The sequence below is a fragment of the Lithobates pipiens genome, unplaced genomic scaffold (assembly GCF_037356315.1).
Source record: "Lithobates pipiens isolate NorthernLeopardFrog02 unplaced genomic scaffold, aLitPip1_a1.2 Scaffold_23, whole genome shotgun sequence".
Classification (NCBI taxonomy): Eukaryota; Metazoa; Chordata; class Amphibia; order Anura; family Ranidae; genus Lithobates; species Lithobates pipiens.
Genome location: NW_027507785.1, coordinates 277,067,596 through 277,086,761, shown reverse-complemented (window position 1 = coordinate 277,086,761; position 19,166 = coordinate 277,067,596). Strand labels below are relative to the sequence as shown.

The 19,166-nt window shown below is 42.1% G+C and overlaps 1 protein-coding gene across 4 annotated transcripts in view; it reads right to left on the bottom strand.

Moving 5' to 3' along the window:
* The window catches only part of SSBP3 (single stranded DNA binding protein 3), a 109,974-nt gene that overhangs the window by 19,772 nt on the left and 71,036 nt on the right, over positions 1–19,166 (bottom strand). For all 4 annotated transcript variants that reach the window (XM_077453274.1, XM_077453276.1, XM_077453273.1 and 1 more), the window contains exon 5: positions 5,806–5,895. In XM_077453274.1, coding sequence (XP_077309400.1) covers positions 5,806–5,895 — 90 coding nt within the window. The remainder of the gene's footprint in view (positions 1–5,805; positions 5,896–19,166) is intronic.

The following is a 19,166-nucleotide window of genomic DNA, read 5'->3' as shown; positions in this document are numbered from 1 at the left end:
GATATTTACATTATGTAATATTTTTATATATTGTATCGTTTTTCAGAGCGTTGCCTGTGGGCCAAGATGTACAACCACTTTTGAAGGCTTCTTCTGCATAACAAATAACTTCCTTATATTTGCAATATTTTGGTCAATTATGCCATTGAACGCTTTTTTTTGTTATATATTTTCAATAGCTGCAATCAAAAAACAAAACAAACAAACAAAAAAAAAAAAACACATTGTCGTCTGTGCAACATTCCTTTATCTCAAACACTTCGATTACCCCTCCACTTTCTTGGACTACAGTGGGAGAAATTCTGCTTAGCAAAAGATAGCAGGGTTGGGCTGATACCACTCTTTTTTTTTTTTTTAAGTCCAGAAAAAGGGCACAACAGGAAATTCTGAATCCAAGTACATTTCTGGCCCTGCAGAGTTTTTAAAGCATTAAAAATGTGGACAAACATGCATGTATTTTGCTTATGTTTTAAAAAGAGAAATTGTAATAGTTTTAGGTCATTAACTATATATTTTTTTAAAGCTGATAAAAGTTTATAAATGTAATCATTGACCCTCTAGCCTCATCACGTTGATGGAGGGGCCTTCAAAGACAGAGGGAGGCTCAGGAGGCTAGACGAGTCCTCTACACTACTTCTGGGTGGTGAGCTAGGCTAGCCTGTCTTCTGCAACCCCCTAGTTGTTTATGGAGGTCATCCATCAATGTGATGGGCCAATCAGGAGGAAAGGGGCAGCCTCCAATACTTCAGAAGTGTTGCAGTATTCATATTAGAACACTCCAGCTTTCAGTGGTACAAGAGGACTCCTAAGCGGACCATAGATGGATCGAAATCCAGCATATTTAGCATAAATGCATACAAAATGACTTTAAAGGCATCCTTTGACATGTTTACCTGCATTTAGCAGTTTTCAGTTTTTCTGCATTCATAGAAATCTGTGTGCCCAGGGTTCGAAAGTCTAAATGCATGTAAACATGTGGAAATGCTTCTCTCCATGTTAGATTGTAAGCTTGCAGGAACAGGGCCCTCCTAACCCTCTTGTATTGAAATTGTATTGTTGCTGTATTGTCTAACTTTATATTGTAAAGTGCTATGCAAGCTGATAGCGCTATATAAATCCTGTATAATAATAATAATAATAATCACACAAAACAGGGCAAAACCTTGGTAAAGGGTGGTACATCTGAAACACAGAAGAAAATGATCTCAGAAGCATAAACTTTGTTCATACTTCCCAGATCATTTTTCATGTGCCCTGCACTTATTCCATGTCCCTGCTTTCCACAACTCCGTGTCGGAATGAACACAGGGAACTGCAGCTTGGCTCAGGTGCCCCCCATAGCAAACTGCTTGATGTGGGGGCACACAACAGGAGGAAGGGGCCAGGAGCACCAAAAAAGAACCCAAGAAGAGGAGGATCCAGGCTGCTCTGTGCAAAACCCCTTCAACAGAGCAGTCAAGTATTACACGTTTGTTCTTGAACGAGAAAAATAAAATTAAACATGAGACTTTAGTATCACTTATTAATGCCAGTAGGGTATTTCTAAAATATGTTCATAGGTAACTGATAGTATGTACAAATTTGAATTGCTAAATTTGTATCCAAAGTAAATTCATATACAGGTGTTTTAACAGTGTATATGTTTTGTGAGCAGGTTTTTGACCCAGATTTGCTTCCAGTCCTTCTGAATGCTGGACTTTTTAAGACGAAAGCCCACCACTGGCTATTTTCCTGCAAACTTTGCTTAAACAGCACTTTTTCGTCTTTGCTAGCAGAGAAGGAACTATTTTTACTACTATAGCTGCCCTAATGGATAAGCCTAAAATGTTCACCTTTGAGAGCATGTTATGTTACACCCATATTTAGGGTGCAACAGGCTGCAGCAGTCCACCCTCATGCCAGCAGACAGGGATCATCTCCCCGCACCCACTGTCATAATTTAAAAATAGCAAACCCATGTGGGGCTCCGCCCAAACAGCCACGTCATTCATTCACAGCGATCTGCAAGTACCCGCTTCCCCTGTGACAGGCTGCTTGTAGTTCCCAATGAACTGTGAGGGCACCGGAGAGCACTCTCCCTGTTCATTGATCTTACTGCATTTCAGTAACTGTCTGCCTGTATGGGCTATACTGACAGGTCTGCAGGAGCCTCACATTGCACCTGTGATTGCACCTGTGATCTACTGATGAAAAAAGCCTATTTTTTTTTACCCCAAAAAAGGTGAACTTTGAAAAAAGAATTTAAAAAGAACTTTTTAAACTTTTTAAAAGAAAGTATTTGCACAGAGCTACACCTGCTGGTTGCAACTAATAGGATATCCATATTTTAATATTTCATATTTACTGCATAAGAAGATTGTATTCTTTAAATATAAAGAACTTAAAACCATAAAAGTTGAAAGCATAACCTTGCATTTGCAATGAGAGATTATGGCAGCCCTTAGGTATATACTTGTATGAACCAAACCACACGGTAAAGCATTTCTGAAACTGGATTTTGAATAGGGTTCTACTGGGACCCTTCCAGTTTTTCATACAAAGTTAAAGCGTATCTAAAGCATGCAGGGGGGCTGTGCCCACACTGCATGGGTTAAACTACCCCTTTTCGTGCTCCTCTGACCGGTTCGTGCCCCCTGCATGCTAGGACTCTTGTGCATGGAACGCCCATAGACCGGCTCTGAACGTGAGGATAACAGGAACAATACACCACTGGACGTAGGAGAGTGCTGTTTTTCAGAGGATTGGGCAAGTATAGCCTTTTTGCCCCTGGACAAAACAAACAGTTAACCCATGCATTGCGGGCACAGCCCCACTGCATGAGGAAAAAAAAAAAAAATTCAGAGTTTTGCTTTAATATTTTGCAGCCTACTAGTCCTTTGATATAGTGGCTGCATTTTTTCTGGCTTCGGGAACACACTTCTTACTGCTGAGGCATCCAGGTTGTCTGCCTTTGTTCATCACCATTATGTAGTGGATGATGGGATTAGTTAGTCTACACAAGAAAGGTTGTTTGTGAATCTATTAAGCTCACAGGAAGTGATAAGGTACTTGCTCTGCTCTTAGGTTGATGGAAAAAAAAATAAAAAAAAATAAATAAATAAAAATAAAAAAATGAATGCAGCCACATATTACAATTTCGCTTTTGGGTTTAGGGACCCTTTACCCATTTGCGTATTGGGCACTTTCACCCCCTTCCTGCCCAGGACAATTTTCAGCTTTCAGCACTTTGAATGACAATTGCACGGTCATGTAGAACTGTAAACATAAGAAATGTTTTATTTTTTTCCACACAAATTGAGCTCTTTTGGTGGCATTTAATCACCACTGGGGTTTTTATTTTTTGCTAAAATGGAAAAAGACCAAAAAGTCTGAACCCCAAAAAAAGCAGTTTGACATAAAATTTTGTAAGTCATTTTTCTCCTTCACTCATGGGTGCTGATGAAGCTGCACTGATTGGCGCTAACAATATTATTATTATTCAGGATTTATATAGCGCCAACAGTTTGTGCAGCGCTTTACAATATGAGGGCAGACAGTACACTTACAATACAAATCAATACATGAGGGATCATAGGGCCCTGCTCGTTAGAGTTTACAATCTAGAAATGGATGATCAGTGTAGATGACCCCTTTCACACTTGCCAGTTATCACCGGCTCTCTCCTCTCCCCATGCTGTGACAGGAAAGGAATGTCGATAACCGGCAAGCCTGTTTACATCGTGATCAGCTGTGATTGGAGACAGCTGATCACATGGTAAATAAATGCTGCGATTGCCTCTTTACCTCGATCTGTGATCAGCTGTGTACAAGGACACATTCACAGAGTGTGCCGCAGCGCGTGCACGGTTCTGGGAGGACCTTAACAGACGTCCTCCCATAAATGGACGACGGCGATGTAGCCTTCTTTTGGCTACAGCACAGTCAGCAAACAGTTAAACATTTTTTTTTTAAATCATTGCAGTACAACTTCTGGGATTTTAGCAATTGGAAAACGTCAGATACAACGTTCTATATTGGCTGGGATTTGCAAATCCTTAACCTTAGGGATGCAGGGACACATGGCCAAAGCTGGTAATGCGGCAAGCTTGGTTGGTTGCTGGGACTTGTAGTTCCTCAGGAGCTGACAGATCCTTGTTTAGCTGTAGCTGCTCACAAGGTACGGCTGCGTTTGTTTTTTCTTCTTTATTTTAGCAGCTGGAGGGCTTTAGGTTAGCAACAGCAGGTTTTAGAGCCATGGTTATAGTTGCATGCGGCTGGAGATGATAGCTGTTCAGCAGGTGGTGGACCCAATATCGGCATGCCGCTTGAGAAAACTGCATGGCTAGAATGCTTTACTGTTCATCAGGAAGAAATTTTTAATGTGACATTTACATGCCACCCCCATGAAATCATTCTCTGCAGCTTTTACCTTTTATACCACCACCCCCTCCCTTTAGAATGTAAGCTCTATGAGCAGGGCCCTCCTGTACCTTTTGTATTGTACTGCAATTGTGTTGCCCCCCCTTATACATCGTAAAGCGCTGTGTAAACTGTTGGCGCTATATAAATCGTGTATGATTATAATAATTATATAAGGACTACTGGTCTGTATTCCTTTATGCACTTTATAGATTTGAAGATTTTCGCTCTGATGAATATCTAGAAGTTAGGGAGTGACGTTATCAGCCAGCAGAAAAGGAAAAAAAAAAATTTAGAAAAAGGGACAACTGCTGAGCGACACCAATTATGAGAAAGTGCGTCTTTTTTTTTTTTTTTTTTAATTACAAGTATTTATATATTGCCATAAATTTTTGGAGCGCTTTACATACAGTACATTTACATCAGTCCCTACATCAAGGAGCTTACAATTGAAGGTTCCCATCTCACATACATATACACACATAGTAGGACCAACGTAGGCTGGTGCCAAATAGATTTGTTCATTTATAATGGGTGCATGTTCATCCTGAAAGGATATGCTCAATGTTCAGAACCTTTATCCTTTATGGCCATGCAGGGCAGCGAGGACAGAAGGGTGAGAAGCTGGTCTAAAAGGAATGGGCAGACAATGCAAGATAATATTTGGCTATAGTGATCTGCAGAGCAGGGGAACCACAATGCAAATTTAAAGGTGCAGCAATTAGAAACGACATGATGTGCACACTGGGATTTGTAGTTTGTGGACAGCCATGAGTTTTCACGTTTGCATCAAGCAGCATATTAGGCATGGATCTATGCTTGCTGGGGAATGTAGTTCCTTAGCAACTGCAGAGCCAGTCTAACCACAGCTGGCCTAAAGGCATGCTTCCACGCTATGCTCAGTGACAAATCACCTCTGCCTCCAGAGGTGAACGAAGACTGATGACTGCGCTCTCCGTAGACCAAACTCTGCTGCTGTAATGCATCTCCTTAACCCCGTGAGAAGAGGAGTGTCCCATGAACCCGCCGCTGGAGCGAAGACGGCTAGTTACTATGAGCAGTTTGCCTTAATTAACAGAAATTAATTAGCCATTTTGCAAGCACTTGTTTAACAGCTTTGCTAAACATTAATGCCACTGATAATTCCTGCTGATTAGCAGGTCCCATAATTAGCGGCGGAGGAACAGAGGGAGGACGGCACGGCACCTGTACGCCCACTAATCAGGGATCTGGCTGCTGTTCGAGCCAGCAACGCCGCTGCAAACCTGGCTGCTTACATGCTTTGGAAACGTCCCAGAACTCTTCTCTCCTGCAGAGACTAACTAGCTGGCACTGGTCATCCAGGACAGCCAAGGGCACATTCAAAAAAAAACAAAAAAAAAACAAAAAAAACAACGAGGGTCTTACCTGGAAGAAGCCGGGGGGAATGGGTCCTCCTGGCATCCCATCGCTGGGAGGAATGTTGCCAAGAACTGGGCTTGGGGCGGCTGCCGCACTCTGTGGAAAGAAAGACATTTTGTGATTAACAGACGCTGTACAGGGGCTATAGATCATCAGCTACCCCAACCATTGGCCTGCAATGTCCTTCAGCAACTGGGAGGGAATTTTCCAATGTATAATGAGGCCTGTCACAAAGCAAAATACATGTGTGAGAAGTATCAGATGGAAGCTGCAGTTTCCAAGGGTGCATGCACCATTTACTTCACCAGCACTAGGACACATCTTCAAAGTTGGGGGTGCAGTTTCCAGCTGAGGCTTCTCACACATTAGGTTTTCTTTAATGTTGAATTGTGAAGAAAATGTATAAATATATATATATATATATATATATATATATATATATATATATATATATATATATATATATATATACACATACACACATATATACACACACATACATACATTACATACACACTTTAATCCAGTTATCGATTTAATGAAAAATCATTAAATGCATTTCAAAATAAAAATCATATTACTATCTTGCTCCATTCTTATATTAGGTTTCCCTGCTCAGCAAGCCTAAGAGTAAAGCAGGAAGACTCAGTACTGCTAGCCAAGTCAGAAACTACAAACACTGAAAAGTGTGCTGCCAGTCTAACATTGGCAGTATGCTGGCAGGAGAGAATAAGCAGAGTGATGTCATTACCAGTCTGCTGTCCAACTGGGTCAGTGACCAAGCAGTATGGTCTAAATTATCTAGAACACATTCCCCAAGTTTTGGAATAGATTAGAAAAAAGGGTTAAACTCTCGTACACACTACTAGTTTTTTTTCCTGTTGAACCCAGAGGGCTGAACGAAAAAACAAAACAAAAAACAAACAAAAAAACAAACATACAGCTCAAGTCAGAGTCGCAGTACTAACAAACTAATGTTAGTACAGCGATCTTCCCCCCTCTGAACTATTGCGTTCTGATGGGGGAACACTCCGGTCCAATGGCGGAGATGGCTTATTGCGAGCCAATCAGCAGACCTTTTTTCATACATGCCCCTTTGTTTACTGTGCAGAGAGGAAAGCATGACTTCTTACATATGTGGGCTGAATGAGAGAAACCTATATGTGTATGGTTAGGCTAAAGCATAGTACACGTGATCAGACAAAAAAAAAATACTGACTGTTAGTATATGTATGGGACCTATGAGCAAATTTCTTCACTTTGTGGCTGCCAAGAGTTTGATGAACCCCAAATGTGTTAGTAGTGCCATCTACAAAAGTCTATCTCATTTAAAGCGGAGTTCCACCCAAAAATGGAACTTCCGCTTTAAGGGAAGGTGACCCCCTGACATGTCACATTTGGCATGTTATTTGTTTGGGGGGGGGGGGGGGGGGTGTGGAGACCCTCCAGTTCCAACTTCCTCCTGGGGCTCCGCAAAACCGGAAGTCAGTTCACCTCTCCCTCCTCCCTCTTGGAAGTCACCTGGGACACGTCACAGGTCCCAGATCATTTCCTGGCCAGAAACAGCGCAGCGCCTGGCTCACGCATGCACAGTGCGTGCCCGGCTGTGAAGGCAGTGTCAGGCACCCACAGTGACAATGCCCGGGGCCGCCGAGAGCAGGACTAGCGGCCCTGGGACAGGCAAGTGACCGATTATTAGAAGTCAGCACCTGCAGTATTTGTGGCTGCTGACTTTTTTTTTTTTTTTTTTTAAGCGGAACTCCACTTTAAAGGTCTTTTTGAAACATTTAATGGTTAAGAGCATCAGATACAGCCAACATGTTTTTTTTTGGGGGGGGGGGGGCGCCTTAGCAGGGCTTTAGCAGTCAGTATTAAATAACAGAATGCACAAATGGACCTGTGGTAGGGGTAGATTGCTGCTGCCATCTGACGGTACACAGCTGGCTGCCTACGGTGCCGTCAGAAGACGCTAGTATTCATCAAGCCTTAACACAGGTCCCTTTGTGCACTTTGGCGTGATTTTTATTAAGATCTCCTGCTCAAGCCTTGAAGAAGGGAGGAGGCTTTTTCCCCTGAAAGGCATTGGTTGTATCTGATGCCCTTAACCATTAAAATGTTTGAAAAAGCCATAAGTGAGATGAACTTTTGTAGCCGGCGCTCCTCTATACTCATCTGGTGATCTCCTTGTAAGAGGACAAGAACGGGGTCCACCTACATCAGGCTTCAACCACAGACTTTCTTCTGTTTAAAAGAGGAATCCCTTTACAAATAGATCGATCCATCAGAACCAGTTTTTATTTCTATTGGTCCAGTGCTATCACACACACCAAGAGTTTGAAGGGAACATTCCCACCCTGGCGACTTCATTTATTACATAAATGGTCATTTCATGACTATACTTAAAAGGGGCTCGTCAACTTCACCACTATGGGAAACCCTGAAGCCGCGTACACACGGGCGGACTGTCTGTCCAACTTAGTCCGCTGAAACACATTTCAGCGGACAGTCCGCTCGTGTGTGGGCTTCAGCGGACTTTTTCAGCGGACAGTCTGGCGGACTAAGTCTTTCGGAATTTCCGTAATACAGTCCGTCCAACTTTGGTTTCAGCGGACAGTCCGGTCGTGAGTAGGCTAGTTGGACGGACCAAGTATGGCGCATGCTCAGAAAGGATTTACACGGCGGAAGGTTGCATTGCTGAGCATCGGACGTTCCATTTCTAGTCCCGTCGTACGTGCTGTACACGTCATCGCGCAAGCTTTCAACGGACTGTCTGTTCATCGTGTGTGGTCAAGTCCGTTCATTCAAAAGTAGGCCGGACTGTCTGTCGGATTGTCTGACGGACTTAGTTGGCCAGACAGTCCGCCCGTGTGTACGCAGCTTGACAGATCGGCCTGGGCACTCTCCCCGATCCTTGAAGGCACTCAGAGGAGTTTGAGTTACTTTTGCTTTCTCTGGTGTGATGTAGCTCTGGCAAACAATATAATCATTTATTTCTTTTGGCTTCTGGAGGCTGGAGCTGAATCACAATACAAAGCAGTACAAATTACCAGAGCATGCAGTCTCATCTTGCACAGGAGCTCCAGTTATTTTGAATTACGCCAGTCATGAGAGAATTGTGGCGGCTCCCATTGCTGACCTTTAGAATATGCCAGTTGCCCGGATGTCTCTCTGGATTCTGCACAACAAGCATGCAGAAAATCCACAACAGAAGTGGCAAACATCTATTCTAGGCCAGCGACTCAAAGCCTGAAGCTAGCCATACATGGCTCAAACTTAGGTCAGTTTAGCGTTTTGGTCCTTATTTTTTTTTATATGTTCACATTAAGCAAAACACATTCACTTTTAGGCCACCAATTCTCTACAAAGGGTGGAAACACTCGGCGAGGGAGTCACAGCATTGCAAGCTCAGCTGACAAATCATTTACAGAAAACAGAAAGTCCAAAGGACAGCCTCATCCCACCAAGATCCACAGCAACGTCAAGTTCTGTATCACCACATTTGTTATGGGCAAAGGGCCAGACACTGGCTTTACCGGCGTCCATTTCTGTTCTGATGTGCTCATTTAATGTACGCAAACTGCTTATAGGGGACCCCATTGCACTGCTCACAAATTAGTATGATCCATACCAGCATCTCTAAATCATTTGTATTTTCATTAAAAAATACCCTCTAAATAATAGCCCTCCTATATAATAATGATAATAGCAAAGATATTGCTTCTGATCTCCCCACCTAAAGCCTAGGCAAACATAAAATTCTTTACCTACCAGGAGCACTTGTAAATGTATTACAGAACGCAGAGAAACCACAAATCTTAGGGAGGCCATACACGGTTTCTCCTGCTGAACTGGCCGAGATATGTACGAAGTTGATCGGTCAACTTGGGTACAATCAGCATGCCGTGTTTTACCTGAGATTATCGCCAGCGGCTGCTATAGCCACTAGCAATAATCACTGTCTTCTCCTGGTGGGGGCGGCACACAGTAGATGGGTACTTTGAGTGAATGGAGGTCTTAGAAACTTTTCTTGGTTTTATGATCCCCAGATGTTTCATTTGTTTGACAAAATCCTTCTCTGTATATATTTTAAAGATCAAATGTACTCAAGACACCAAATCAGCATGACAGTCAAACAGTTCTAATGTTTAGAAGTAATAAAGACAATGGCTACCTCCATAGTCTCTCAATTTAGTAAGAAAAAAAAAAAAAGTGATTAGAAACAACAATCTTGTGTACAGTTTAAATGTACTATATTGTCTTGGCATTGGAAAGAAAAATAAAAAATAAAAATAAAAATGGTCCCATCGACTTTCGTACCCTTTAATGGCCCGTACACACGATCTGAAAATCAGACGACAGATACTTTTTTTTGCATGCTAGTCGCATATCAAAAATGGAGATTTTACTACAGTTCCGAAAATTCTCATAAGACAGAATAAAAATAAAATCGGAAGTAATGTCATGTGTTGTAGCGCTTGTCGTGTGTTTACAGACAACAACTGAACTGATTGAATGAAAATCGCACGATCTGGTATCAAACAAGAAAAAATTTCCTGTCGTGATTGGCTCTCGAAAACGCTGTACGAACGATCCGATTATCGCACGAGCAGCATTTCTCGTCCGATTTTCAGATCGGGTGTACGGGCCATAAGTTACAGCGCACTTCAGTCCAAATGAGGACACGAGTCGGCTGTAACTGACAAAATGTAACAGTTGTAGACGAGTAGAATAATGAATGGGGTTTCATAAAGGTGATCTAACAAGGAAGACATGGACAGTTCAATATGTCCAGCCCCGAGGGGCAAAAAGAAGAGTGATGAGAGAGGGATCATTAAATATGTAGTGTTCAAATAAGGTTTCAGATGGAGATATTTTTTATATATTACATTGAGCTGCAAGACACTGAAGAGCTCAGACAACTAAAAGTGACAATGTTTTTTTTTCCAAAGAGTGGCACGTGCTGAATCCGCTACCAGCATCCGCCCACCAAGGGTGCGCAACAGCACTAGGCAATCCATACCATACCAGAGAACAGTGACCCGCCAAGTCCAGTTTGACCACTGTAGTCGTTCTGTACTGGGCTTGGGCACGATTCAGCATACAATGCCCTGGCCCCCTTGAAGAGGCGGCCTCAGAAACAGTACCCATCTGTGTGGGCATAGGCGATGTAAGCATGCTCAGGCTTGGCACGGTGTGAGCAGCAGGGCCATGGGGGAAGTGGGAACAATTGCTTACTTTGATATTTTGTGAAAATTTTAATTTAATTAAAATAAAACTGTCCATAGATTGGTGATGGATCACGTCACATCCTAAGTATTATTAGATTCATATCGCCAAAGTTGCAAAAAAAATGTACTTAACTTGTCAACTGTAAATAAGTCCTGGATATCCAATTTAAAAAATTTAAATTACTACAAAATCAAAAAAAATAAATAAATAAATAAATAAATAAATAAATAAATTTCTCCCAAAAAGGCACAATTGTTCAATATTAATGTACCGACAATCACATCCCTTCCCATGCATCTGCCCCTTTACTATCCATCAAAATTCCAGAATACTTGATAACGTGTATAGATAAGGAAGGAGCACAAGTTAGCCAGAGAATTGTAACTTCTAAAGTATGGTCCATAGTCTATTATTATAAAAGAGCAACGTGTAGATCAAGTCAATGCGTTTTGGGGGAATAAACTCCCCCCCCTTCTTCAGGGCCAGCAAACAAAAAAAGCCCTGAAAGGGGGAGTTAATTCCCTTGAAACACCTTGGTTTGATGTACATGTTGCTACTTAATAAATGTCTATGAACCATACTTTAGAAGTTGCAATTCTCTGGACACCGGGTGCTCCTTCCTTTTTATCCAAGTCTACATGTGGAAACAACTAAAGTAGCACAGAAAATGCAGCAACCCAAGAGGGCACATCACCACCATCATTTACTAGGCACTATTCACCAGTAGGCATTCCTCCATTTTTGCCCACATGAATACCCACCCAGAAACAGCGACCAATCCAGTCAGTCCAGCACGGTCTCCAACACAACTAGAATACTTTATAATACGTTGACAAAAAGGAGAGAGTGACAATGGCAAAATATTTGACACGTTTCTCAGAATCCAGTCTACTTCCTCAGGAAGTATAGAAAATATACATATAACATGTATGGTGCCATGCCTCAACCAAACCTGGGGATACCGTAGGGGATAAAATTTGCAGGCCACACAGTGCCAACACAACCTTGCTGATTCACTAAAAGCAGTTCTTAAAGTGCCCATGCACTGGTTCAGAAAATACAACCCTGCTGTTGATTCAGGGGAATTAAGCCCAAAGGATAGGCCACAACTTCATTACCACAACTATGTTAACTGCAAGTGTCCATGTCACCACCACCTCCCGTCATCACCGATTGCTCCATCAGCCACATTGGTGTCAACACCACAAGTGTCTAGATCAGAAGGAGACTTGGAAATTACACACCCACCATTAGAACAGATATAATGTTCTAATAAACCTACCGTGAACATGGTCACCTCTTCAGAGTCAATGCACATTAAAGTTGAACTTTAGTCAGAAAATTAGGTCCTACTAGATCACATCAGGCTGGCCCCTTTTGAAGGTATAGCTATGTAAAACATTAAAAATTAAGTTGATACTGTTGAAAATCCTGTAATATGCCATTTCTTCCTGCTCTGCACATGCCTAGTTGCTCTATATTTTTTTTAGGTACTGCCGAATTTGTAGAGGTCGATCTGTTGAGCCTAAATATTTACTGCTGCTTAGGGGCTTTGGGCTTCAGCAAAATGGCAGCCTTTGGCAAGAAGAAACAGGAACAATGCTGGAGGCAATTTACAGCAAATACTAATTTTGGTAGCATAACTATTAATATGAAATGCGTGTTCCTTGCTAACAGGGCATTATTTTTTATTAAGTTATGGATAAAGTTCCACTTTAAAACGAGAACAGAGTAGCCAGACCTCGCATCTGATGCCAGCACCGATCCCCAAATATTCCCATTTTTGTCTGGACAAAAGCTTTAATGAAACAGGCAGACAAGACGACCACACAATGAGAAAATCGTCCAAAAAAAAAAAAAAATTAAAAAATTCGGAACCATCATCCGATAATCGATTTGATCGTACACAGCTTACGAGAGCCAATCAGGACAGTTTGTGCGAAAATATCCAAAGGGACAAGCACGAGAAATTCTCCTGCACAACAAATTTTGTGCAATTACTGTAGCATTTGTACAAAAGAATTTAGTGACCAGGACTACGCATGCTCAGAAATTAAAGAATACATTTCATTACAACACTTCCGAAACTGTATTTCGTCTTATGAGAAGTTCTGTGATTTTAGTAACCTCTTGATTTTCAATAGGACACTAGCATGCAAAAAAAAAAAAAATGATGATCAATCGTTCGATATTCTCATCATGTGTATGGGGCTACTAACAATTAGAACCTTCACCAAAACCGCCAATTTAATAAAATGTTAGGACAGGTTTGGATGTAAAGCTGGTCATACACCAGAAAGAAAGATGACTTTTGGAACCTTCAATTCTCCAATAGTTAATACGATAAAAGTGATATGTTTTCTCAACTGTAGTGCCAAGGAAAATAAAATTTTAAGACAATGCGATTTTTGTCAGGAAAATTCATATGGGGTATGCCCATCCTGAAATGGATGCAAATCTTGAAACGCTGGCACGGCAAATATTTCTCATACTCTTTATACAAAATTTGCGTAGTCCGTAGTGCTACTGTATGCCCGACAACTGATTTTTCCTGGAGTTTCTGTACAAACACAAATATCGACTGGTGTATGTCCAGTTTACGTGATATCTTCTCCTTGGAAGGTATATCCAGTTTATAGTGCTGACACTCGATCATCAGGCCTTTGGTCTTTTTGTTGTCCTCGTGTTTTTAGAGTACGTACACAGCACTACAACAGTCAACCAGCAGGGGGAGCTCAGGCACCAAATCTGGAATACGAGCTCAGCTTGAGATCAGCAAGTCAGCAGCAGTGTCACAATGCCATCAAAGGCCACCAATCAGCATAACAAAATGGGTGCTACACTGGCCTGAGCAGTAAAAATAAATAAAATAAAAAAAAAAGGTAAAGATTGAGCCTCTCTCTCCAACTGTTTTGCATTACAAAAGATGATTAGCCATGGATGATAAACCTACTCTTTGTATATTTCCTGCTATTAAAAGTATAAATTCTGTATTTTCACAAGGACATCACATCCTGTCCTAAAACCATCAGAGCGAACGCCGTTATGACAGCAATGAGCACGCCGACATCCCAGGAATTCTACAGTACAGCTAAACAATGGAGAGATTACTGAAGAACGCAAGATTTTATCTCCCAAACAAGTAGGTTTCTGTCCAGGATGTCCGCACAAATACAGGGCCAAGCCAGGCAGAGCGAGACCAATGAGGACAAGGAGCAGAGACAAAATGGCCACCCTTTGGCCAAGTACATTCCAGTTTGAAGACTAAGGCAATTCTAAGCCCCACTTTGCTGAGGTCACACGTGAAATTTCGTGGCAGAGATTTCTAGTTACAAATCGCTAATGGCAGTACTTGACAATGATTTAATCGCTAGAGTCGCAGGCGCCTTGTCGCCAAGAAGAGATCTGCTGTTGCTACAAGATAAACCAATGCTACAGCATGGAAGTTGGTTTGCTCTGCTACAAATGGCTCTCCAGCAATTTGCAGCCAGGCCATAGTGGTGATCTTGTCGGCGACATGAAGTGTCGCTAAAACTCAAATTGCTGAAAAACTAGACAGGTAGCAATTATTAATTTCTTAGAAAATCGCTGAACTGACAACCCTAAATTATAACCAAATGCAACATTTTATCCGAGTAATATATATATATATATATATATATATATATATATATATATATATATATACATATACATATATATATATATATATATATACATACATATATATATATATATATACATACACATATATATATATATATATATACATACATATATATATATATATACATACATATATACACACACACATACATATACACACACACACACTTTTTTTATTTTTTTTTTATTTTTTTACACCTTTCATTTTTGTACAGCTTCTGGAATATACACGCTTACTGTACCAAAACTTTATACCGATATGTCATATATAGATTTAGGGATAATCCCTCTAGTGGCTATTTGTAGGGCAGGCCATACGGGGTTCATTTTCTTTTGTTTAATGAAAAAAAAAAAAAAACGGAATTGATTCCCCCATTCATATATTTGAAGGTGGATGGAGGAATCCTTCCTCTGGAGTTGCTGTATTCTTACAGCGGGGAAATGTCCCCACCATCAGAATACATTCATCAGCACCGCTGGCCATAACCAGCGGCACTGATCAAGTAAATACTTTCCAACAGGCTGGTGGTACAGAAGTTAAATCCGTCTCCATAGATCAGTGATGGCAAACCTTGGCACCCCAGATGTTTTGGAACTACATTTCCCATGATGCTCATACACTCTGCAGTGTAGTTGAGCCTCATGGGAAATGTAGTTCCAAAACATCTGAGGTGCCAAGGTTCACCATCACTGCCATAGATGGCTCCATGTACAGGCAGCGTATGTCAGACCGCACACATGGTGTCCTTCAAGAACAAAGTAATAAATCCGTAGAATACATTTTTATTCTGGGTTTTAGAGATACTTTGAAGGATGAGCCACTCAGAAATTGAAGTCTTATTTTAGCCGAATCACGTTTGCCATCTTGCTACACTTTACAGAATACTTCATTAATCCCAAAAGGGAAAATACTTCCCAAAGGACTGGTTAGTACAAAGCTTCAAGTGTGTTTAAGCAAAAAGAATAAAAATGCAATATTGCAGCTTACCAGACCTCAGATGTGGTGGCTGCATTTGTTTTGTTTTTTCCAGGCTTCTTCGCCAATGACATCTGCAGATCAAGCCATTAAAGTGGAGGTTCACATAAAAATGGAACCTCCGCTTTTCAAAAGCCCCCCCCAGTGTTACATTTGGCACCTTTCAACCTTTCAGGGGGAGGCGATGTAGATAGCTGTAATACAGGTATTTGCACCAACTTCTGGGTCTACACCTCCCCCCCCCCCCCCCAACCCCCCGCTGTGTGCTGGGAAACACACAGGTCCCAGAGACAGCAGGGACCATCCGGATTGCTCAGCGCGGCTCGAGCATGCGCAGTAGGGAATCGGGAAGTGAAGCCGCATCCCCGAAAATGGCGGTGGCTGTACCCGAGTGACAGATCGGCTTTGGGTACCGACATCGCGAGTGCCCTGTACAGGTAAGTGTCCATATTTTAAAAGTCAGCATCTGCAGTATTTGTAGCTGCTGACTTTAAAAAAGAAAAAAAAATTCGGCGAACCTCCGCTTTAAGATTTGCTGTGGTCAGGCGATAATGATTACTCTGTACAGTACCTATGCAGGAGCAGTGTTGTCACCATCCATAGAACAAAGTTGAAGTGGAATTCAAGCATAAAGCCCAGTACACACGGGCCGAACGTCGGCTGGTTCAATAGAAAGTGGCTGACATTCAGCCAGTGTGTATGGCAGTCGGTACGACAGAAGTCAGCCGTTTGGCCAACTTCTGTTGGAGGCTCATGACTGAAAAAGCTGAGCACACTGACCAGTGTTCTGGCAGGAGGCGGACTGTCAGAACACAATCGCTCAGCAGGGAAGATAGCTGAACTAACATCAGATTGTTAGTACAACAGCTCCAATCTAAGCTGCCTTTTTGTTTAACCCAGCAATTTGATCTAGTGGTGTGTATGAGGCTTTGCATCAACTAGTGCTAAAAATGTTCTTACCCCCTCCTGTTACCTATCCTGCCCATGTTAAAGATTGTATACTTTTTCTTAGTCTAGTCGTGTGATCCTGCAGTGTCAGCTCCCATGTGTAAGAGGACTTGACAATGGCTGGGAATTCCAGGAGCCATGTCGTCACCCATAGGCTCCCATGGCCAAGCTGTTATCAGCGCTCGTTCCTCTCCCCTGCAGCTGCCACTCACTGACACAGGAGCTGCAGGATCATGTGACCAGATCGAACTTAAAAAAAAAAAAAAAAAAAAAAAGCATACACCACTTAATTTGTCAGGTATTTTGGGCGCTTACCAAACAGATACATTAATAATGCTTCAATTATAAATTTAACAGACCAAAAATGGAGCAAATAAGAGACGTTCGTTGGTCGAGTTTACATATACTTTAACTCAATGCACATATTAATAAACACAAAATGACTGAAAAGATGGGAATGGCTTCTATTGTTTACCGGGACTGATTTACGAAGCACAAGGACTGTGCTTACTAAGCAGAAAGTACAGCATGCATATATAATTAGCAAATATATTGATGGATTCTTGCTCTCAAAATTAGGATACAAAACAAGGTTTAGAAGCCATTACAGAATTGGGCGTCGCGCATCGTCATGTAAATTAGGCGGATCACATGAAACGTCTCTCTACAATGCAGGCGGCAGGGGCCCACTAACAACCCGGCAAAGGCGGCACTTTCTCTGCCCTCACCGGCTTCAACCGGCCAAACAGAACGAAAGTGCCGCTGAGGAGTTCAGCCAGTGGTGCAGTCAGGTACATTTAATTGGAATCCAGCTAAGTCTCTTATCTAATTAAAGTAATCACATTAACTTCAGTCGGCGAGAACTGTCACACCTGCTGTTCTCAGAGCAGACGGGCGGACATGGCAAAGTCACCTGATATTAGGGCAGAAGACCAAAAACAATGAGAACGAGCAACCGGACACAAAAGATGCAAAACACGCTCTGAGCCGCTCTTCAGACGCATCCATGAACCAAGCAGAGCATGTAAAAGGCTGATCAGCACATATCGCTCCGGCTCAGATTGGATTCCCGGATTTACACTTTTGCAATCAAAGTTGAGAAGCCCCCACTATGATTGTTCTGTGCCACCATTCATGCTGCATACCGGAAAATAATATAAAAGCATCTCTTATGTTTCGAGTCGCTTCTTTGGAGCAGGTTTATAGGACTTTATAGAGCACTTTAAAAATTCTTCAGACTAGTTTTCAATTAGGGGATAGATTTTAAGGGTTACTAAACCCACAAAAGTAAAATCAGTCTGTATATTCAGTAAAGCACACTTGTAATACTCACTATGAAACCTAAGGGGTTAATCCTCTGCATTGTAAAAAGGCTGTTTGATCCTGTCTTCACTGATCCTCCCCTTCTTCCACAGTCCAATTAATCTCCTGATAATACAGAGGCTGGGGGGCAAGCTACAGCTCAGTTTACTGTGTATTGCTAGAGTAGTTTTTTTTTCTTGGGAGGGTGCATGTGATCAGCACAGGGCCAATCAGCACTGTCCAGACAGAGGGTCAGGGGTCCTGCAGCCTCAAAAGGACACTGGGAAGAATGAAAACTCCTATAAGCTTTAACCAGACACCGATAGAAGCCACAAGACTGCCAACTGCTCATGAGAAAGGGTATTTAGCAGTTTATATTTACCAAAACTATTGCATTTCTATGTTGTGTACTGTGGGAGACCAGATATAGTGAATGCAGGGTCCAGGATTTAGTAACACATTAAGAGCCGGTTCACACAGCGGGCGATGCGAGGCGACACGACTCGCCTCACCTCGCTCTTGCAAGTCGCCCCCGTTCTGTACAATGGAACCGTTCTGAGAGGAGCGCCTCGAGTCGACGAAAAAAGGTTCCTGTACTACTTTTGGGCGACCTCGGGGCGACTTGCATTGACTTCTATACAGAAGTCATCTGCAAGTTGCCGCTGAGGTCGCGGCAGGTCGCGGCAAGGCAAGTCGGAGTCGCCTCGCCTGCAGTGTGAACCGGCCCTAAGGAGAGTGTTTTTTTGCATTAACATATACAATGCACCCCTAAAGCCTTGAGATGTTGAAACCTGTTAGGATACTCCATATCAAGTTTACAACTGACAATGAAGATCTGCCAGCACAGTACAGACACTGTTAATTATGGTTAAGTTAAATAACCCCAGCCCCATACTATAAAGATGAAGTTTATGCATGCCAATTTTTACATAGTTAACATTGTTCCAAGCTGGACCAATTTAAGTATTTATGTGCCAGACTTGAGGGACCCCCTAGAAACTGGAAATCACTGCAGTACACACCGCTGCGCCAGGGATCTTCATTAGCTTCAGAGTCCCACGCTCAGCAACTGCCCTGCTGTATTGTGAAAGCAAGGAGTCACCCACCCTGCATGGGCACCATTCAGATAACACTTTGTATTTTCTCAATATAAAGTATTTTTATTGGACAAGGTGGAGTTTGTGACTTCACCACCCTGCCTCTCCACCACCTTCAGTCTGCTAGCCGCATCTTTGTAGCGGTGTGT